The sequence below is a fragment of the Bombus vosnesenskii genome, unplaced genomic scaffold (assembly GCF_011952255.1).
Source record: "Bombus vosnesenskii isolate JDL3184/JDL3185 unplaced genomic scaffold, Bvos_JDL3184-5_v1.1 scf7180000016263, whole genome shotgun sequence".
Lineage (NCBI taxonomy): Eukaryota > Metazoa > Arthropoda > Insecta > Hymenoptera > Apidae > Bombus > Bombus vosnesenskii.
This window is the reverse complement of record NW_022884332.1, coordinates 280,813-304,993: the sequence shown is the minus strand read 5'-3', so window position 1 is coordinate 304,993 and position 24,181 is coordinate 280,813. Positions and strand designations below refer to the sequence as shown.

At 35.6% G+C, this 24,181-nt stretch overlaps 1 protein-coding gene across 4 annotated transcripts in view; it reads right to left on the bottom strand.

Moving 5' to 3' along the window:
• LOC117242161 overlaps positions 1-23,571 on the bottom strand; it is a 28,538-nt gene extending 4,967 nt beyond the window's left edge. The window contains exons 1-2 of one of the 4 annotated variants that reach the window (XM_033508612.1): positions 23,022-23,571; positions 296-3,249 (exon numbers count right to left, since the gene is read on the bottom strand). In XM_033508612.1, the coding sequence (XP_033364503.1) occupies positions 296-2,629 (2,334 nt within the window). In that variant the 5' untranslated portion in view covers positions 2,630-3,249; positions 23,022-23,571. Of the gene's footprint in view, positions 1-295; positions 3,250-13,300; positions 13,528-14,436; positions 14,863-23,021 lie in introns of those variants that run through there. The other 3 variants (XM_033508615.1, XM_033508613.1, XM_033508614.1) reach the window with 3 other exon arrangements.
• Positions 23,572-24,181: the final 610 nt, after the last annotated feature.

The following is a 24,181-nucleotide window of genomic DNA, read 5'->3' as shown; positions in this document are numbered from 1 at the left end:
ATTATTCGAATGAAAATATTTTATCTCGCGATAACAAGTAAATAAAATGGTAATTTCCGATAGTCGATAAAAATTGATACGAAAAAGAAAGAACGGTAAATTATCGGATCGCTGCGTATATAAGACTCGGTATATAAGGATATTCTAAGAAATCGATTAACAAAGAATATATTAATAGCCGATGAATGTACTTTCTACTTTCCAACGGAAGAAGAAGAAAAGCGTTGCTCGCGGTTGGATAATCGATGGATAATCGAAAATGGCCATTAAATTGAGAATCGAAGATCGTTCTTACCTCGCCACCCATGTTGGTTATTCCTATGACCGATATTAAAATAGATGCGTCGGTTTCGCTAAAGCCCATCTCGATCGCGTTGTCCGTCAAATAGACGTAGGGCACGTCGTACCAGGTATGTAGGAGGAAATTGCTAATGGCGAACAGCAAGAAACGCGAATCGGCGAAATGAGAAAAATCAAGCATGTCGACGATGAGGTCCCAAAATTCCCAGAGACCGGCGTACCAGACGAGTTTGGTTCTAGCTATGGTGGTCATCGAGTTCCTATAAATATCCGGACAACTGGATGCCCTGAGTCGATATCGATTTATGTTCAACATAGCACCTCTATACGTAAGGCTCTGCCTATGCACTCTGATATCCTTCAAATAGGCAGTAGGTAGTCTCCTGGTATGCTCGAGAGTGCTGGATCTTCTCAACGAGCTATCCAGATTGATCTTTTTCAACCACCACAATCGCCAAGCGGCGTCCGTTTGCTGTCGAAGAGTTTGCTCGTCGTTGGGCAAGACCTTGTCCTTGTTTTCCTCGCTCTTCAACTCGGACAAAGAGCTCGGCGTGGGCACGAATCTGGCCGAAGGTGTGCTCAGCTGATCGTGAAGCGGGCCGGAATCGCTGAAGCTCCTCGAGGAGATGAGCAGACTCGGATAATTTTGCAGTAACACGTTGTACACGTTTTTACGAGTACTAAGTAGTTCCAATACCTCCAACGGTACCTTTTCGCCGTTCTTCACGAACGTGGGTAAGCTTACCAGACTGGAAAATAGCTTTTCACCGTCTTCCTCCTCTTCCTCTTGAGTCCGAAGATTCTCCATGATCGTGAGGGTGTTCAGCGAACTATTCGCGGAGAACGAGTCCACGCTCGAGCTTTGTATCCTGGTCCTCTTTTTCTCCCGATTTTTCCGTCTCTCCTCGGTCTTCGCCTTCGCTCTGGTGGTCGTCCATTCGAGATCCCTCATAAGACAGCCGCAGACAGCCAGATTGAGGAACAGACCGGCCAATATCAGCGTGGTTCCCCGCCAGCCGTATTCAGCCAGCAGATACTGCGTAACCGGGGCAAAGATGAACGTTCCTATGCCGCTACCGCAGACGGACAAACCTGTCGCGAAAGATCTCTTCTTGTCGAAGTAGTAAGCGACGATCACCACGGCTGCCACGAAACACAAGGACAAACCGAAGCCAGCGAGAACCCCGAAAGTGAATATCAGAACCTCCATGGAATTGGCGAAAGAACTTATAACGAAACCGGCCGCCGCTAGGATACTGCCCGCTATAGAAACTCTTCGACAACCGTATCTGTCCGTGAGGAAACTGGCCACGGGGCCCGACAACAACGGCATCGCCATGAACAAGCTGCCGATCCAGGCCGTCTTCGATTTCCCTTCGCCGAAATAGTTGAGGAATTCCACGTAGATCACGCCGAACGAGAACGTGATACCGTCGGCTATGAGGTTAACCATGAAGGAAGCTGCGACGACCACCCATCCCCAACCGCCATCGGGTGGCGTAGCCTCGCACAATTGCCCCAAGCTGGAATTATCCTCGGAACTGCTGGTGGTCGACGGTGGTAGAGAAGGGCTCGATCGCGGCCTCTGCTCCCGGCACTGCTGCTTCTTCGAGTCTTTGTTAAATTGCACATGATGCTGTTGCTTGTCCTCCCGCGGCGATTTCCCGTTAACTAACTTCTCGGTACTCTTCTCGGACGGCGAACGATTCTTCGACAGGATCTTGGTCGGAGAGCCGAAAATCGAACTTCGCTCTGTGAAAACGCTCTTACGCTTCGGCGGGCTGGCAACGTTGTCCTTGTACAAACTGTCGGGCTTTTTCACCGAGTTCTGCGATTCTTTCGATTCTCTCAATTCGTGCCTAGCTTCCTGTCGAATCTTCGAGCCAGGCTCGTTGTAAGCAACGTCGAACGTCTTCTCCAAACAATTTCGTAACTCCTCGTCCTTCTCGATCGCCGCATCGTTCACGTAGCTCTGATCGTACAATATCTTGGATCGTTCCTCGGTAAGAATTCCGATCTGATCGGAATTTTTTCTCAACCGTGACGCGTTCTTCACCAAAGAATTTAGTTCCGACGAGGTCGCGTCGCTAGCTTTTCGCGACTCCGTTTTACGCGGCGTTTCTTGCGGAGTCCTGTTTACGGAAGAACGTCTTTTCTCGATCAACAACTCCTCGTCGCTTTTTCGTGCTATCACCTCGATCGCGTTTCTCGAGTCACCACGCGATCCACCGGTACCGTCCTCCTCCTCTTTGTTATTGCTCTCTGTCTCGATCGTGTTGCTCGATTGAGTCAGCTTCTCCTCGCCATTGAACTTGGCCCACTCGGCCATGATGATGGTACCAAGAACAAGGAGGACTCTGCCGTTTAAGCGCAGTCCTCGAACGGTCGACGCAACCACATCGAACCTATTCTATTTTCTCGTTTAACGATTTAACTACCTCTTCTTTTTTTTTTTTTGTTTCTCGCTTTGTCGATCCCCGTGTAAATTAGATCAAACATATACCCCGTTTTTCTTCTTCTTCTTCTTCTTCTTCTTCTTATCCTTTTATATCCTCTGCCTTTTAGTAGCACTTAAAAACACGCGCGCCGCTAGAAAAAAAGTCATATCACGGTTAAATTTGATCGCGGTTCGCGCGATCGATTCAAAACTGATCTAGTTTCGTCCTTGATTTAAACAATGGTAAACCGGGCCACTCGTAGAGCTGCCTAGTAAACTGACGGCGTAACGGCAACAACGACGCTGACGATCTGCACGAATTCTTAAAGTTCTTCGTTGTACGCTGGTGAATCGCATCTGGGCCGCCACCATCGCAAACGTGGCCCAGGATGCGGGATGCTTTCCTTCTTCTCGGGCCCTGGTTAATCGGGACCGCCTCCTCCTCCGCGAAACGATCGTCAACCCAGGCACCCATACGGCGAACGGTACTGCTTCGGCTCTTGCGGTGTATTCTGCGATCGAAATATACATACGTTACTTTTATGCCACGTGTTGTCGGCGGTGCATCGTGACGTTTATTACCCAACATTCGTGAGACCAATGGTCGAAAAAGTCGAAAGGATTCGTTTCCGAGATACGCGAGAAATTTCGATTCGTACGTAATATTTTTGTTACGTCCGGTGATTCTCTACGATTCGATGTATTACGGTGTGCGATATTTCAATATCGATTTAATATTTATAAATCCGATATTATTTCGTAATATTTATTTGCTAAGAATCGTTTTTCGGACGAAGAGCATCGTTTTTCACGAGCTAATCGGAGTATTCATACCGCGATTCGACTTGTTCGCGTTGGTATTTGATGTTCCGATTTCCGATATTATAAACAGAGCTTTTAACATTACGGGCATTGGTTTTTAGTTGCGACGTTGCCCGTTGTTAAGCTCACAGGCTTAAAGAAAATTTAGCTCGCTATTCTTCGCGTCCTACTCCGTGTTTTTGTTCAAATGAATTTCCATAAATCGAGGATGAGATCGATCCGTGGAGAGACGACAACTGGAAAAGTAATTTTAACCGATTTATCTATGTTTCGTCCGAATTAATTTTATGCATTTTCTCTATTTGCTGATAGTCGATGAATCGATAGATGATTGGAACGTACAGAAATCGTAATACTCTGCTTCACTTTCTAGACGAATGGTAAAGATGTTAAAATCTGCAAAGTATAGAAATAACAGCGTGCTCCTTCATCTTAGACGGATATCGATCATAAAGGTGTTAAAATCTGGTTCTGACTTGGCACGACTTTACGACAGTCTCTATTACGCGTTTAGTCCTATCGATAGCTCTACGAGAGAGATTTAGGTCTAATCCAATTTAAACGAAAAGAGAGTCGTTCGACGCAGCCTGTTAATTTTTATGATATTTTGCCAATGTTCGTTACAGTAGACGCGACGATCCGTAAATAAAACCAAAGACTCGGAAACCACGAGTCGAACAGAACGTTATTAATCCGTATACCTCTATAACGATCGTTATGACGCGAGAAATGTTTTATTTTAATCCATAAATCAATAAGCGGAGAATTTGCAGAAGGGAATCGTGCATCCACTAATTACACTTTATTATTCGATAAAACTTATTTTTCCGTCCATGTCCTTGATCCACCGTGTTTACAGAAAGTTCCGAAGTACCTTAGTACGAATGGATATCCTTGTGATGCCCAGCGTCGTTTTCATTATTAATAGAAATATTCTATATCTCTCTCTCGACGTTACGTCGTATTTATGTACATTCTAAATTTTACTGCGACACACACGCGCACGCACCAAGATTTATAAAAGTCTGTAAACTGTAAATACGTTACTCGCTTCGATGGACAATGAAAAGGATACGTTCATTTAAGTGTCACGTTTTTAACCGATTATTTATACACCACGTACTCCAAAATCAGATTCTAAATGAATTATTTACAAACTTTCCGAGAATAGAGCCTAACTTTAACATCATCGGCAACGAACAACGTTCTTTTGATATAAAAAATTCAATTTCTTGCCGAATATCTAAATTCTAATTTTATAGTATACCAACGTTTCTTCCGATAACAAACTCGTATTCGCTTGCCAAATTATCTCTAACAACGGTATTACAGCTGCATAATTTTAAGCAGCTATTGCAACCTTAAAAGAGAGGTACAACTTTCTCTGCAACTGAGAAATTGAGCGATTCGTATGTTTCAAGATTCGCTGTGTTTTTCGCGTATACGTATACGTAGATACTACTCGTTGCAGAACTCCATCGTCGTTTCAATAGACCAATTTCACGCTCGATTATATTTGTCAAGCGCTGCTTACGTTAATCACAGATTCGTTTATTCTCGAACGAGTATCGATCGGCATTCTCCGTTTCTCGAGTCGGTACTAGGCGGCATGGAAAATAAGGATGCAACGTCCAAAGTACTTTTACCGAACTAAAGCTCGTCGTACAAACACGATACAAGGACTCTTCGTATAAACGTTCGTTTCATCTGACCTTGTTTTCAAGTTGCGCCCATTTTTATGCTGTATCAATTGTTCGGGCCGCCTTCGCAGACGTTACTGCTTGTATTACGCTTGATACGCGAAGGAACGAACATCGATTGCTAATACCCAAACGAGATCAGCCACGTTGATTAATTCGTGACGAAAGTAATCGAACCGCAACCATAGTTGCAACCGAGAAATAGGGTCAACCAGCGTGAGTTACATTATAAAACACATTTTTATTATTTTTGATATATCCGTAATCGTTTAATCCTTTTCTACCAATCTTTTAATCCGTGTTTCTACTACTAATCTTATATATCCGTGTATAATTAATTCCGAAGCGATATTTCTCACGTAGATCCAAGTGGATCGAATAATATTAAATATTCTCCTTAATTTAGAAAGTAGAACCGTCTTTGTAAATTATCTTTCAATTTCTTTTTGTAACTGGTCTTTCAGTATAGGTATTATTTCAGTTAAATATCAACAGGGAGCAGACCTTCCAATAGCTGAATCTTCCGACTGTACGACCCGTGACCCAATTTGATATTAATAACTTTACATTTTAATTAGTCCTTCGTATACGTCATCGGTAAATAATTATTTACAGCTAATAATCATTTGCGATATTAGAGAGTAATTTTTACAAATTTCTCGCTTCTCGATATTATTATACGCCTAAATAATACTTATTACGATACTTATTTTCGGCATCCTGGCCATAAAAGGAGCTCGATTCACCATTATTTTCCCTATTGCCTTGTATTCTCGCTTACCTACGCATTTACGTACACAAGCTTATTTCACCCTTACTTTTTCATTACGCATCTAACGTCTGTCGTCCATCTAACTGTTAACTGTTTCTAGCAAAAGTAAATCGCTTCTAAAATTCATGAAACGTTATTTAGCGAATTTAAGCGATTCTATCTTCCAGAATTCTACAAATTCCATCTAACGACTACTATAAACGTGTACACGTAATACATTTATCAATTGTTAAATAAATCTTCAACGATTCAAAAATATTCACCTATGTACCCGTCTCCTTTCGTACTCAGTTTGTCTTGACAAACCGTCTTACTTATTAATCGGCAATTGACAGAGAGAGAGAGAGAGAGAGGGAGATGCTTTGTAATAAAATTTCGCAGCGAAACAGCGACGAAGAAGTTTGCGCAGCTCGACTAAAGGAATAGTCGAGTAGAAGCAACGTCAGAGGCAGAATTCTCACGTCGTCATTTTGAAATCGACGTTTGGAAGAGAGACGGCGTCGACGTTGAGATTTGCTTCTGGCACTTCGTAACTAGCCGAAGTAGCTCGAGTTAGAGTCGGCGATTATAAATGAAGTTCATTGTGTATGAGTTGCTATCAATTTAACGGTGGACACGATGATCACGTGCGTATCTCGCGATCTCCTGTCTTTCCTTCCGTTAGTTCTTCTCCTTCTTCTCTATCTCGTCACCATCGTCTTCCTCCTCTTCTGCCTCTTCTTCTGCTTCTTCGCAGGATGCTTCTTCCAAGTATTCTATGTAAATCGGTTTCTCATCATTGGCATTTGTCGACAGGCCTTCGATACGAGGCTTTGCAAAACCTTATCTGCACCGCTACAGTCTGACGCGCTTAGAACTGCATGCCACGTTATTGTGAGACTTTCGAACCGAAGGAAATTTTAGAATGTGCGATTGTTCGACCAAGTGTGAATACCGAAACCTCATACACACAGAAGTAGAGCACGGTCTCGGTCTCGGCCTCTCTCTCTCTCTTTTCTCTCTTCCCTCTCTCTCGCTCTCGCTCGCTCGCTTTTACGATCATTGTTATCAGATCTTGAGAATTAAAGGACGTTTCGGAGAAGGCTTCCGATCTGTTTGCAGATATCACAGCAGATATCAAACATGTACGTGTAGTTCGGACGAACAGATGTGTTTTCGAGAGCAAGATCGTAGATGTCGTGTTAGTAAAGAGAAAGAAATTCGAGAGATTAGGTTTCGGGGGAAAATTTGGAAATACATAATTTTATGGAAATTTAAAAACTCGAAGTTGGAACGTTCGACAGTTTTCAAATTGCAAAAGTCGAAAGTTGGCTAACTTTCAAATTCGAAAGTTCAAAAGTTTGAAAAACGAATATACCGCGACTCTTTTCAAACTCGAATATCTTCTAATATCGCGATTATATTGGAAACCATCGTTTCGAGAGCCCTAATCCATTTATTAAAAATAAAGACGACATATCAACATGTTGTTACATTCTAATAATATAAACTACGATTTCATACGAAATTAATTTTTACCATATATTATACGGAAATTACGTACATATACGAATACCATATTTCTATGAAAACAACGATTATTTACGAATGCCCATATTTCTTCGTACTTTTATATTTAAAAAATGAAATAACAACAATGCATCTTATTTTCCACACACGAATACAAATCTGTCCGTTTTGTCATAGGAATATGTTCCTATTTGATTCATTTGAATATCTAAAGATCGTTGTTTAAACCAGCCAACCAAAGGTATTTAAAGCATCGATCCTTTCAGGCTTTGGACGAAGGTTTTAAGTTACGGGAAAGTAAAGCCGTACGAATGCTTCTTCTTAATTCGTCAAAATAATTGTAGGCTTAGCAGCGACCTCGATCTAAGCCTCGAGGAAGAGGGCGATTTACCTTTTGCGCGAACCTTATGCCATCTTAAGAAGCAGCTCGCGCACGTGAATCAGGAAATTCACTAGCTCGAACACATACACAAAGCGCCGTGTCTTCTACGCGACAAGAAATTAATTTCTTTGAATTTTTTCCTCTTTCTGCGAAAACATTCTGTGATCGTTAGTGAATTATTTCATATCAGATTTATAATAACAAAGCGAAACTCGTCACGTTGAAATTTCCTAATTTAATTAAGTCGTATTTGGGATTTCTCGTGCGTTTAAAAAAAAAACACACATTCGATTCTTCGAGGAAAATTCGTGCATCGAAAAATCAGTCGTTTATACTTTCATCTCGTATGGAAAATAATACGCTTGTTATTTGTACACCTTAATAAGAGAGCAATCAATGATAAGATTCCTTTATCGATGTTCCAACAAGCTGAAAAAAATATGAAGAGCAAAAAATATCGTATATATTTTCTCTGAACTTCGACAGGGTTTTACAAGAAACTTTCGTAATAAAATTTTCATAGTAGCACGTGAACAGATCCTTCGATTTTTAACGCACATCTTTTCGTTCTTATTAAATACGTAAAGTAATTAAGTACGTGATACTTATTTATTTAATTAAAGTAACAACAAGTAGATACGTAAAATAATTTAGAAAGATCAGATTAGCATTATTAGATAAATTAGCATTTCAATTTTAAATCTCCACCAACTATAATAAATCAACTCCAAAAATCAGTTTCAAAAATCGACTCTACGATTCTACCTTAATTTTAATTAACACTCGTCCAATATTATTTCACGTGAAGTAAAATAATTACATACAAATTATTTTGATCCTCGAACTATGGATATACGTAAACGTGGCATTTAAATGATACCCAAATTCGTCAACCTCTACGTTATTTGGCGAACATTCCAATTATTATTTACACCGCGTATAGCAGCCTTCTACAGCCACGATGCAATGACAGAAAACGCAGAAAATTAACGACCTTCAATTACAGAATAACGTCAACTGGCCAATTGTAAAATAAGGATGCGGTAAAACGGCCAACGTGTCGACGAAAATTTCCCTCCGATTCTGGCGCCGAATCCGTGAATCGTTCGCAAGCTAAATTCATCTCGTAAAGCTTTTAAGTCATTGCCGCGTAAATTTTAACCTGCGTCACGGGAAAAGCTTGCTATTACCTTAATTGCATTAGCGATTATAAGAAGAACGGTTGAAGGAGAGAAAAGAACGATGAGTTACGTAGCGATCGTACCGGTTTGCTGTTAATCAACTTTAGAAAGTCTCGCGTAGGTGTTACAGATTAACGCTTGAATCTAGAATATCGCGTAATTTGGATAGAAACGATTAAAGCATAGAGAGAAAAAAAAAGTTCTAACGAACGGAGAATTTCATCGATTCGAAGGATTTTTATACGCGCGAAGCGTCTGCTACCAAAATGTTCGAATATTTATAGAAATTTGTTACGCATATATTAGATACGTGCGTCGCGCGAAACATTTTACAATTTTGCTGTCACTATAATTCGACATGATTGTCATGATTAAATTGGTAAATTTCGAAAGAGACACGAAGATTTATATTTTTGTGCAAAAACTTTACAACGTTTGATCGTTCTTTTTTGCCATCGACTCTTTGAGAGCGCTCTATTCGCGTTGTATGCTAATTAATTCTTTAACAAGTACATGGTTACAATAAGTAACTTTTTTATATACATTTTTATACCGATTTCAAATTTTATCCATATAGTTACGAGTACTGATAAAATTTCAAATCTTCTCTCTTGGTAGCGTTCGAATAGAATGTGCAAAATAAAAAGTGTCCGTGACATGAAATAAAATAAATTAGACTGAATGAAAAGAAACGAAATCTGACTAGACAATAATTTTACTATGAATATAGGCGAATATAGCGCATATAACAAGCGCTATTTGGATATTTTATACATTTTTGCACCCTCGAGTTCCCCACAAATGCATAAAAGTCATACAGTTTATCGATTATTGGTGACCACCGATAGATTGCTTCGTTATTTATAAAATACAGGAAGAAAAATGTGAAATATCTGATTTCTGATGTAATAAACAAATTAAAAAGGAGGGAAGAGAAAAAAGAAGTAGGACGACGAAGAGGAAGCGCGATGTAACTGTTAAAAGTGCCTAACCTGTCGCGACAAAATGCTCAGTCTGAAACGTTTACTTTTCAGAGGCTACAAAAGATATTTTAATACGCGCGCTCCGAGCGAGTACGGCACAAAAGAGCGAGTACGTTCGCGCTTTTGTTGCAAAGGAACGTTTTAGACCAAGCGGATCGTAGAGCATCAAAATCGGATTGAAAATAGAAATATTCGATGAAAATCACTAAAATATAAATAACATTTATTAGTAATCACGCCACGGTTGTTTATGCAAATTTATATTTATCCAATAACGAGTGCTATAATTCGTATAATCTATTAGTTTTGCGTATTGCACGAATTCTGTGCAATTTTGTACGCTTCGAGTCTTCATAAATACATATACATCCACACTCTAGCGCGTAAACTACGTCGAAATAAATTTGGGATATCACTGACAGATAATTTAAAAAGTACGATATATCTGTTTTTATTAACTTTCTGTCTTTTATGTCGCTTGGTGTTAAAGAGTATTTCGACGTGAAATAATTGAAAGAGAAATAACTCTCGAGAACAACTCGAAGATATCGTAAGCTTTTTTTAAAAATATGTGGTAAATTCGGAATGTTTTTACAAGGAAGAAATAGTATCGGACAAATTGCTATATTAATTTAATTTAACTAATATCCGAAATCAGATACAAAGTCAGATGGAAAGATATTTTTTCATTTTTATGCAGAGTTAATCGACAACGTATTAAATTTGGCAATTAGTCTCCTATAAAAGAAACGTAATTTATCGTACTTTTCACCTATGGTCTTCGATTTAAAATCCTTACAATTTAGTGCTCGTTCGATTAATATTTAAATCTAGTTTGAGGTCTTGAATTTCTTTGCTTTTCTTTCGAACGAAGCATAATTGTTTCTTCTACGTTATCGTAATAGGAACATTTGACACACAGATTTCTAACGATTATTACACGAAACGATTCAACATCGTAATCAACATTATAATAGAAAAACTTCAACTTTCAACCTGGCCAGCAAGATACACTTTCGACGTAGCTTTATTAATATGCATTCGTAAACCTGAATGATTTTTGTAAGATAGGTCATTGAACTTAATGACTCGCTGCTATTATTCCATGCTGATTTATCTAATCTAACCTACATTCGCTGCACTAAACTACCTTAACTCCGACTACTCTCTTGATGCTAAAATTATCTCGATTTTTGTCTAACTAGTTTCCACTTCTTACTCTGAAAAAGAATTCTCATTTAAATCCTCAAACAATCACTGTTATAAATTTGGAAAGATTTTATGAAAAATTATTAATTATATTACTAGATCGATTTATGTTACGCAAAATTTCTTACAATTTTCCTACGTGCGTACATTTTTATTCTTTTCCGCAGATTTAACTGAACTGTATAATATTAACCATAGACTAATTACATTACAAATACATATCCCTTTTAATTAAAAAATTAGATTAAGCTTTCTTCTTTATTAAGTTATTCGTCGAGCTTACTTCGCGAAGTTTGCGTATGTACGACTGTCTGTTTTCCTTTTTTCTTTTTTCTTTTTTTAGTGTACAAACAACTAATAAATCGTAGTTCTACTGTTAAATATCTAAATATCAACGATCTGTTAAAGTTAAATTTTACCTACAGTTTTCCCAAAGTCGAAGAATTTCTCATTTATATATGTCACATATATATTCTTCTGAACTTTGGTCACATCAGGTTTCATTAAAAAAAATGAGGCTGACCTTGACATATCAACGATTACACCCACAGACCAATTGTATCGTATCTCTAGAACTACAGCCAACAATACAGAATAAATGTTTTCTGTTCGCTTGATTTTAAAAACGCATTTAAAGATCGACGAGATACGAAGATTTTGATAATCTTTCGTATGCCATGATTTAGTCGAGTCGATAAATCGGTTAATTTTCCTAATTGAAAGACTCAGAAACTTAATGATTCATGATCACTGTTCCGGGAAGTCGTAAACCACGTGCTTCTGCATGGATGACAGTTGAGCGTTTATCAAAGGAATGACCAACATTTGACCGGGAAACTATGAACCTTCGTTATCAATACGCAAGGAGAACGAACTCGTGGTACCACGTGCTGCGTTTAATCATCCGATATTACTACGCTAAAAAGAATATCGATCTTGCATTTACGTCGAGTAGATCTCGCAGAGATGTCGATGACGACTAACGCGTCACTCTGTATCGCTATATACGATCAAACGATCCAGTGTTTTCCATGTAAATAAATTTTTTATTCGAATTTTTATACTAAAATGAATTTCTAACTAATTCTCTAGTTTTTAAATCTCGAATTTGAATTTTCGTTTCGCATTTCTGAATTGGAACTTTTCAAATAAACTTTCGAATTGAAATTTTTTTTCATTCTGAATGTAAACTTTCGAGTTGAAATTTTTCATTTTTGAAGATAGACTTTTGAATCGGAATCTATTAATTTTCAATTACGGGGTCTGTAAATTTTAAATTCGTCATAGATTTATCGAACTTTTCGGATATCCGGTGTTTAATTTGACATTTTAAACGACGTTATGAGAAAACGTATTTTACGCGCGATATTTTGATATTTATTTTCATAATTTGACGGCGTCATTTAGAAATAGTTATTAGCGAAAATGATCGACGAATTGTAGAAAAGTAACGAAGCACTTTTTGACAAGCAACATAGGTCTCGAGTGCTTTAAAGTATAATATCAATGAATCTAAGACAAACGCCATTTGCAGAAACACTTGACGATTGTTGTTATCAGTCTTAGATACCGATCACGATGCAAAAAAATAAACTAACTCCTCGTATACGATCGAATCTTCGATAAAAAGAAATTAAAATTTGTTATATCTAACGATCCTTCGCTTTCAATCATTGTAAATCGTTGTGCATCCTCGTAACGTCGTAACGTAATTTAACAGTACTATATTATCGTACGGTACATTTTGAATAAATTTAGTTTATTTTATTTACTAAAAGCGTACCAAAAATTTCAATTTCAACGTCAATTTTTCTGCAGAATTTTAAATTTTAAATACGTACATATCTAATATAATTTACTCTTCATTATAGAACGATTAATATTCTTGAATTCGTTTTTTTTTTGGATCGTATTTTTTTTTCTACAGAGATTATTAGCAAATCGTATCGGTTTTGCAGTAATGACAGTGACATTGAACCAAGAATATAAACAGAGGGAAACATACCATGACGCGGCGACACCTGTTCTTCTAATCCTGATAAAAGTCACAATGGCGTCAGCGGTTTACAACGATATCAAAATATTCTTCTCGCGTGCCAAAACATTTACCATACATCACGTTCAGTTTCACAGTATCAACTTTAAATAGTTTCACGCGTACGATAAAATACAAGTTACTTGCCCGCGGTAAATTCTAGCGGATCAAAAACACACTCAAAAACACACTCAAAACAAAGATCGTCCTCGTTGGTTCTTAAACTTGGTCCCAATTTCTTGACGTGTGCTTCGATAGGTTACTTTTTCGGCGTAATAGTACAGACAAACAGTCGCAGATCTTTTAAAAAAACAAGCTCCGATATTCCATAGGCTCTTGAACGTTTTTATGAAAATATTCGACTCCTTCTATTACGTAGTTTCTTATAAGTTATTCGAAACCGTTAATATCGACCGAATGAAACTGCAAAGTTGATTTTATTTAAGATCGAGTCCCGTCGAGCGACTTTTCGACGTCCTGCGAAATCTCGTCGCCAACATGGATGCAAGGATACGGCACATTTCACGGACTTTCAGAGGACACTCGGTCCCATTAATCTTCCATTACACAGAAATTTTATCCGAAATTTATCGCGAGAACTTAGATAAGATTTCTTAGATGCTGACTCGAGATTCTTCGGTCCTCGTGTCCTTCGATACTCTCGATGATATACAACGCACTCGTCACGAAACTTCTGCACCGTTAATTTCCTTTCGTTCTCGACGGTTCATCGAAACTACATGTATTTTCGTACGATCGAATCGCCGATTGCTTTGTTTACCTTCGGGGAGACGTTACGAAAACGAAGCACGCGGTTGACTGATCCATTGTCGGAAGTAAAGGTTCGGAACGGAAAAAAGACCGGTTATTCGATACGGCCCCGCGAATAACGTAATACGAATTACGGATTACGGCAACTGCGTCCAGAAAAATTACGCGAGCCAAACTAATTTAATTCGGTTATTTATCTGTAGGTCGCATCGCGGTACACTTTGCGTTTCGTACCCTTTACGTAATCGTAAACAACAATCGTAAGACAATGAAAATATTTCATCGACGATTACATGCCATAAACACGTTAAAGCATTAAACAATTCGAAAGATACCTCTTCTTCGTTTACCAGTAACTTTATCGAAACAATACGACGAGTTATTAATAATCTTCTATCGATCGACGGTTAAAACAGGAAGAGAGTAAATCAAACATTCGACAGTTCATCAGTTGTTAATAGATACGTGTACTTCTTACGGTAATTTACGTTGGAAAGAAATCTTAACGTTATACGATTATTTTGGAATTATTTTGCTTGCCGGTTGTTTGTTTCGATTAACTCCACTGAATCACTCGGAACGTTACTCGTTATATTCCGGTTCGCACGAGTATACGCAGAAAGACGCGATGAACGTGTTCTATATGTATAAACACAAAGTTCGTTTTTCTCTAATGAAATGGTCGTAACGATGTCGCGCAGAGCGCCTCGGATGCGCACATGAGGACGGCCGAACTAATACTGATAGCTGGCAATGCTCTCGCCAATGCATACTGACTGTTGCCTCCAAGTCCAAGATACGGAGTTCTTCGCTTCTGTTCTCCCCTTCATGTACACTCGTGCTTTCTGCGTGTTCATCAGGAGACATCAAATACGCGGAGGTGTACGATCGAGATCGTCAAGCACCGTATTTATTTTACTTTATGGCATGTTTTTCGGAAAACGTATTATTTTATTATACAAATTTAACTTTGTTTAATTTTAAAATAAAGTAAATACGTTAGTCAAATTAGATTAAATAATTAGATTTAGATTAGATTTTAAGATACTTTACATACTAGACTACCAGGTACCAAATATATAAACCAAACAATTGGAAAGATTATCTTTTTATCGAGTACGTAGAATTCTTCAGTATTTTATGTTCTTAAAATTAAATGAAATGAGATGTCCTGAATCACTTCTTTCGGTAAATAAAATAACAAATAGATACTTTTTCTCTCGTTAAGTTATCATTTTATCTCGCGATAGCAAACTAATAATAACGATATCTATATAGCTGCAAACTATCGACGTATACAATCGCATGCTTAAACAGTACCGACACGCTTTACTTTTACGATGCGTAGTTACAGTCACTTATCAGAAATGTAAATTATCTGAAAGCTACACGCAAAAGTAAGGATAATTTCTATGCAAAATTTCTTAATATTATTCCCTAGACTTTCCTGTTAATTGTTATTATTAGAACGCACTGGATGCGATACTCCTCCAATATCTCCTTCGAATAAGTTTATATAACTAAAACTTTTTTCTTCCAATATATAAATATGCTCTGTAAAAACTTTATCTGATTTCATGATAAACCCATTGGAATTATACAATTATTACGATAAATATAATTACAAAATATTATTATCACAGATTTATATATAATTATTATATATAATTATAAATACAAAGGAAATTCTATGAAAAATTTAATGTAATTCAATAATACAAAATTAAATTGAATCGAAAAACCAATAAAACAGATTATTCAAATGTAGATCAATTCTCCAATTGTAGTAACGATTTATTGTACGTAATTATGTAACACAAAATTAATTTAAATTAAAATTTAACAAAGTTAACAGATTATTTAAATTTACGATAATTCTCGAACATTCTAATGATTTATCGAGAGCAGAATTTCCACCGAAGAGTATAATTTTGTTATTTAAAAAATATCGAAATTGAAAGAAGGAGGAAGATATTCAATTAAGCGAAGATATGCAAAATGTGACGTGAAATTATGATCGATACAGGCGAAAACTGCGATTACAGGATTCATCCTGACATTTGGCAACAACGTGATATTCTTGACCATCGTATTTTTGCCTGAATCGTTTCTTTCTATCTAGATGTATCTTTTTGAAAATACAGGTACCGAGTAGGTGCAACGAAGCTTTCCTCGATCGCCTGAGGGCGATTCGTATACTTTTGGTTAACTAAGATGCTTTTACTAAATGCTTTACTAAAATGCAAACTCTGAACAGGTTTGTCATACCTGAAAACACTATTGTTATCCGTATCTATCAGATCGTATACCAAACAACGATCAAGTTCTAACGCGTTTTAATACCGATAAAATTTTAACTGTCTACTTTGTTTTTAAAACGATCGTTGGATTTATGATTGGAAAAATATCGTACACGAATATAGAATGGAATGGAATCGCAGGAAAAAACGATACCTTCGCTTCTAACTTAGATCATCGAATTCCTCGAAACTGATTCCACATGCAAAGTGTCGATCCGAGTTGTCACGCGTTCGAGAGAAAAGACTTGTTTGTCGTGAAAACTTATCCCGCCATATTTGAGTTTCATGCTCGAGGAAACTCGAAAACTATTTATCGTTTCGCATATTCCAGTGCAAATTTCTCGCATTTTGTATTAATTAAATCAAACAATCGTATTTTGTATTTTAAACGAGGAATCGTTTAAACAATCATACATTATAATATGCACGATGGAATTTAATTTACTGCGAAATTGTGTCATTGATTTATGAATGTTATATTATTTGAACAAATACCGCGAAGTTCGTGAAAAATAAATAGATATATTATAAAAATGGACGGTCATAAAACGTTTATTTTTGTGATATGTTTTTGAAACGAGCGATTATGATATTTAATAACGTCGAAGAAATTTCCAAAAAAAAAGTAACACGGTAACTGTAATATCGTTTATCATGAGACAGCAAACACAAGTGACACTCGCGTGCAACACGTTGAACAAACGTGTACGAATTTGCGTCGGATATTGGCCTATAACAATGAGATTTCTCATCGACGAATTTTCAATTATTTAATTATTTAATCTATTCGTCCAATTATTAATTATTTGTTTACTATGTAATTATATATATAAATGAAGATTTTGTCAAATATGAAATATACGCAGAATGTTGAATAACACGAAACACTGAAAAACGAATAAATGAAAAAACGTACAAACAGAAAACTAATAACGTTATAAAAATTTCGATGCAATATGCGCTCTTGCTTGATATTTATATAATATTATAATATAAAAAATCGTATTGATAACCTGCCAATAAAATGAATACAGAAAGTTCAACGTATAATCTATGGTAATATAATACAATCATCATAGCGTTCATACACAATACAGTAAACTACTTGCAGAAACACACGTAATCAGGAAATAATCACGAATCTCCGCAAAACTATTGCAAAGTAATCGAATTGGTCATGTGCGAGATAAACGTACTACGTATTAGAATTTACAAATCTAATAGCTCGTACTTCTATTATTCGTACAATCGTTATACTATCGTTAAAGTATCGTTAAAGCGAAGCTAAGCATTAAGCGAATCTTTTTCTATACGCACGATGGCCAATTTCGATAATACCTCCTAATATAGAATGTTAATGAAATTAATGTCGAATCGATAGTGAAATTCGTTAAATCGTAGAATGCAGGAAAAAATGAAAGTTATCGATCGTCGTTCGATCTGAAATACGTACGCAATCACGTTTAATATTACCGCGATGTGTAAAGTCGTTTTCAATTCAATAAAAATATAGTACAGCAATACTAATGGCATAGAGCAGTCTCGTTGAAAGGTTAAAAGCACGATAAGATAACTCGTGGCAGCGAACTTTACTAAAATTCCTCAATTTTTCCCAACTAATACAAGTTTATCTGCGACGAGGAAACAATATATACATGCGATATTTAAAAATCTGCTCCATCGATACTTGGCTTAGAGGATAATAATTCCATCGACATAATACAGAAACGTGTAAATAAGGGTGTTAAAAGTCGAAAAACATTTCACAATTTTCTGCGGATTATCAGAAATGTGCATAAATACGATAGATAATACGTATGTGAAAACTATTTCTGTTTAATTTGTTGAAAAGCGAATAAAAGATGATAAATCATGAATTTTTTTTTTTCATTTTCTTGCTAAATTGTACGTAAAGAATTTTCGAAAATACACATTGCCATAAGTAAATCGATTTAAAGGCGTCTTTTATTATTTTTACAAATATACGGAGGCAAACCGGAGGTCATCGCAACACCGAAAGGCAAGCGGAAACAAAGATTATTATCGTTATTATCTCTACAAATCTTATCTCTTAGATCCTCTAAAAATTCTAACAGGAATTCTTAATATTTCGAACCTGATGATATAATTTTGATAGAAAATCGTCAAGCTACAAAAGTAATACCTACCGTAATAAAATTCTTTTTAAATGTGGAAACTCTCTAATCGCTTCGTCAGGGGCGGACTGGGACTTAAATTTTTAGCGGGAGATTACCGGCATGACCGGCCGTCCGTTTTTAGTTCATTAATTAAATCCCTGCCGGCCCACCGGAAATTTTCCCAAACCGATAGCTAGTCAGCCCACCCTTGCCCGAAATATTAAACTTATCAGCAAGCTATCAAAATTTCCCCTTACTTCTGAATCCGATTTACTTCAACCACATATATTGCTTATCGTCATCTATTTATCACAGAACAAAGAAATTACCTAAATCTATATAAATATTACACTCGAAAAAATTCTCAAAATCCCCCAAAATATATGAAATCATCAAGTGTAAGATAGTTATTTGATAAAAGTAGAGTCGCTTTATCCGAAACTTGGAACGATCGCGATTCAAAAGTTATGACGAAGGGAAGCTTGCACTTCTTACATTGCATCGAGTCGAATACAAGTGTCTAAAAATGAATAATTGTTATCCATTATGGTAGAATGTTCTCATGACAGAAGTGAGAAATATAAACACTGAATTACTACTAACAATGAATCAATATGTATTCGATTTTCTTTCTCTCGTAACTTTTGAATCGTGATTCCCAAGCTTCGAACAAAGTGCGTTTACTCAGGGCCCTTTTCTTTACGGCGTATCGAAAAATCAAGGGAATAGGTGTTGCAGTCCCTTTTCTCTAGTTCTACTTTTAATTATTCTAGCAAAAATTTTGTAATTTAATAAAATAGCGGAAAAATCAGGAGAATTCTGCGATCGCACGAACAACGAAGTAGTATCATTTCGCTACGCGTGTTTCGCTCACGAATGTAAGAGTCAACCTTTCGGAGGATCGAAAAGTTGCGAATCGACGAAACGGTATCATAATACCGCGAAACATTGGCGCGTAATTAGGTCGTGGTTGCAAGAGAACGTTAGAAACCTTTAAAACGACTCTTCCTCGTCGAGAAAGAGCATGAAGATCCCTCGAGAAGCCTGCATTGCGGATCTTTGCATCACACGGGACACATTGTTACATCGCGAGTCTTCTTTGGTCAGGGAATAGGGAAATCTTCGGCTCGAGTAAGCGTTCGCTGAATTTGTTCAAACTTGTACAACTTCTACGATTATTTGCAAAAGGGTAATCCCTCAGGGTTAAGGTAAGCTCCTATGCCACAATGTTGTTTGATAACGAGGCAAATAATTGCTAGACCGCAGATTTTTATACGAATTCATATTTTCGTGAATGTAACGAAGAAAACGGAAAATGAAAGAAGAATTAATCGATAAATATCACGATGGTGCATTGTTTACTTTGGACAGTTTTTACATAATTTATGTACGTTTGCTCATAATTTTGAACATTATACGTATGCATTCTGCAAATTTTTGTATCCTTGAATTTCACGTAGTTTAGTAATTATTAGGCTGCCAATTTTTATACATTTGTGCGAAGTTTAAAAATGCAAAAGCACGCAGAATTTGTATGACATATAAAAATATCTATATATGTATAATATGTTCCACTTTTAGTCCGCGGTCTAATAATTACGATTAATATTTCTATATATGTGTAATAGGTCTTTTTATGTTAATCTGAAATCTAGAAACTAATAATTTTCATAAACAGATTTGTTAGCCCTAGCAGAATGGTATATTACTAAAATGTAACGGTACATTATTCAATGTAAAGGGTCATATAATAATAAACTTTGATCCATTTAGTTATTACTACTTGAATAATTTATTTTCATGATTTTATTCAATTTTAATAATTCGTTCAATTTATACATATCGAAATGAGTTCAATAACCTACAACACAATAGCATCCAATATCATTTAAATACAAAATTAAAGGAATTTTTTGTAGCCTTTAGAAAGATATTTCCTTCGTAACTCGTTATTTATTTTATACGAGATTTATTGTTAAAGATTATATTATTTCTAATATTTTAGAAGAATATCCAAATAAGAGAAACTATGCGTATCTTTTCACAGAAATGTAATAACAAGATATAAACATTCTTCGATATCTTCAAATTATTTTTTTGTTACTCTCTTTCGACTTCTTCCCTTTCAATCTCTCTGAAAAAGCTTTAAATATCGCTTAAATTTCTTTTTCGACGAGAAAGAAGACGAGAACAGAAGCTCTATCGTATACGTATAACCATGAATCTGCAACAAAAGACTAACGAGCATCGTTCATCCCTTACTCGGAATTCATAAAGTAGACACGTGTATTGTGTATCGTGTATATTTATTGCCGGAGAAGAGAAGGACATAAATTGAAAAGCATGCTTCCTCCTACCTTGCTTAATTATGTAAATGATCGCATTAAGAAAATTCTAACGACGATTATACAAATAATCGATATGGGAAACACGATCGTTATCTATTCGTGTCAAAAAATATCGGAATATATTAAATTGCATAACTACGTCTCTTTCGAATCTGATTCAAGTAGCTAGTAAATAACAGACAAATTATCATTTATTATCTTACGTTATTCATTCTCTTACAAACATTTTAATATAGGTTTCTTTTTTATCTGAAAACTTCTATTTTATTCGTCTTATTTATCGAAGATTTTTTAATCTAATTTTCCTTCAAACTTTTTGTATTATTAACAAATTTACAGCTAAAAGAAATGCGATTTTTTAATTCGAATAAATAAGTCGTGCGAAGAGGAAGCTTTTAAGTAAAAAGGCAAAGTAAATTAAAAAAGTTTGTAAACAATATTTTGAGGAATAGTAATAAACAATGTCGAGTAGACAGATTTTATTTTAACCGAGAATTTTTTAGCGAAACGACTCAAAGGATGCTATAAAATGATCAATTACAATGCAGAAACACGTGTTATCAGTTAATAGTATTCACACATAAGTGAAGAATGCGAGGCTAAATCACATAAATTGTTTGTCTATTCGCGAAAATATATTAATTACATTCGTATTTATTCCTACCAAATGCTAGATAACAAATGCATATAGAATAGCGGTTGCTATCTTAGATCCCTGTAATAATGATAAAGTATTTAGAAGTTCTTTTATACCATTTTTTAATTCTACGACATTGTAACTATTTAAATTTTGTTTAGTGTTATAATACTTAGTTTGTGTGTTACAAACTTATATCGATTGACTTTTATTTCTGAAATTGTTTTCTATACATTTGGCCTTATTCTTCAAATAGGGAAAATATATTTTATATTTTATATTTTAACGCTTATATATATATATGTATTACTTTTATAAAATTTATCTTAAACAATATAATCTTTTCGTTTACACTATAAATTTAGTATCAAGATAAAATATCGAAAAACATCCTATTTCTATATTACGATGTCGTATATTATGTCAATGGTTTCTTAAAATAACGGAAAAACTCTCAAGTAATCCCTAAACCGGTAATGTAATGTAAACCGAAAATTAAAATCTTGTAATGTATCGATTTATCGGTATTCGATGTTGCTCGCTAAATTTCACATGATTCATATACGGTAAATTTGTATTGTGTTGTTCTGATAATTTTTTATTGAATCATTTACAGATTTGCTTGTAAACTCATAATTGAAATTCATGCGCTTCATCGATGACTTCGTCTTACAGTCATACCGAACTAGCGATACAAATATAACGCGTCTAAACTTAACAAGAACCCGTTAAATGTCATGAAGTAACCGCCACGGTAACATGACTATTTCCAGCAATAAAATTCTATTAACTATTTAAATTTCACATTACATGATAAAATATTCAATGACACAATATCGTCGTACTAAAAACAATGAATTATCCAAAATAAAGTAACATTCTCAAAAAATTAGCTTTTCATTTTCTCTTCAGATAGAAATTACTTTTGAAGCATCACCACATAACGTAATCGAACCTTTTCTGTAAGTAGAAACTAAATGCAAAGATATTTTATTGTAAACAAAGAAATATTTTATTTTATCTATTCTGAAGATAAAATGACTAAATTTCTAATAGGTACATTGCTTCTAAAATTACATCACCATATAATACAATCGAATCTTTTCGATAAACAGAACTAAATGCAAAGACACTTTATTACAGGCAAAAAAAACAAACTTAATCTCTTCTGCTCTGAAGGTAAGATGACGTTAAACATCTATAATAGATACGTTGCTCCTAAAATTATAAGAATATTAACCTATTATATTTGACAGATATAATTAACCACAAACAGCGACAGTACAATAATTGTAAACAAAATAAGCATCAGCTGATCAGCTGATCGTGTTACCATAACCGCAATGGCTGCTATTGATCTCGCAGCAAGCTCTTTCGCACGCGCGTGCTGCGTTAAAACCCCTTCTACCCATTTCTACGCACGCGAGTAAATCTTGTCTAACGTCTTGTGCTCGGTGTCTGTTGACGAATAAAAATGTTTTCGGCATTAATACTCACCAAAAGTCGACCTGGCGAACTGGAGCGAATGCTAAAAAACTGCTACACACTCCATAGTACGCGCGGGAAACAATAACTTAACGATTTAATTGACAAAAAAAATAACTTATTATAACACACGAAAAATAAGTAAAGCACGCTTGAGGGAAATGTATCTGTATGAAGGCAGGTGTAATGACACGGCTACTGATACAGAAAGGACACGCTGATTTGACACTGGAATGTAAAATGCGAGATTTCGAGAAGCGAGCAAAGAAAGTATAACGCGATAGGGAGAACGATATGTGTTTTGACCGTGTCTCAAGTCCAGGGTGAATTGTGATTAGTTGCGCATGTGTATCGACGCAACCCTTCTTTCGCAACTTTCATTGGTCGTTTTAAGAGACAGGGACGACGCAGCCTGTGGCGCAAAGTAGAGAAGGATCAAAAGAAATGCAAAATTCCATTACAATACCGTTTCTTCCTTTCCCTTTTTTAATTCTTCGTTCCTAGGTTCTTCATTTTGAGTAATTTGAAATATTTTATTTGAATTTCCTTCTTTTCATGCTACAGACTTATTTGCAAAGCATAAATTGTGTAATGATAATTGTATATTTCACAGCAATATCCAAAACAATAGAATTGTTTTCTCATCTACTCCAATTTTTGTCAGATATTATTGCGATTGTTGTGATATACATAATTGTTCCCACTCGCACAAATGTGCAGAATATGTTTGAAAATAATGGACATTATGATTGTATATAAATCAACTATTTAGATTTTATACTTATAGACGATTTTACTTTACGAGATTATCAACATGAAATACGTATTTACCAAATGTATTATTGTATGTAATATAACGAAATAAATTGTACGTACATACATATAGTATGTGATCTCATTTTTATTATTATTCAAATATTATTTGTTATAATTGAATAGAAATTTTCTAACTCTTTAAAGTTAACTTTCTAAGAGTTTAATAACGTACGAATATTAGACAATTTTTTGTCATTATAAATATGGTATGTTAGAGTTTGTATCTGTATAGATTTCTAATTTTTATAACTTTAAATTCGATTAACTTCAAATATTAATTAAAAAATAAAGATTCGTTAATTTTACTAAATTAATACAGAGGTTTACAGTTTTCAGAGATGAATAATGTAATTAAT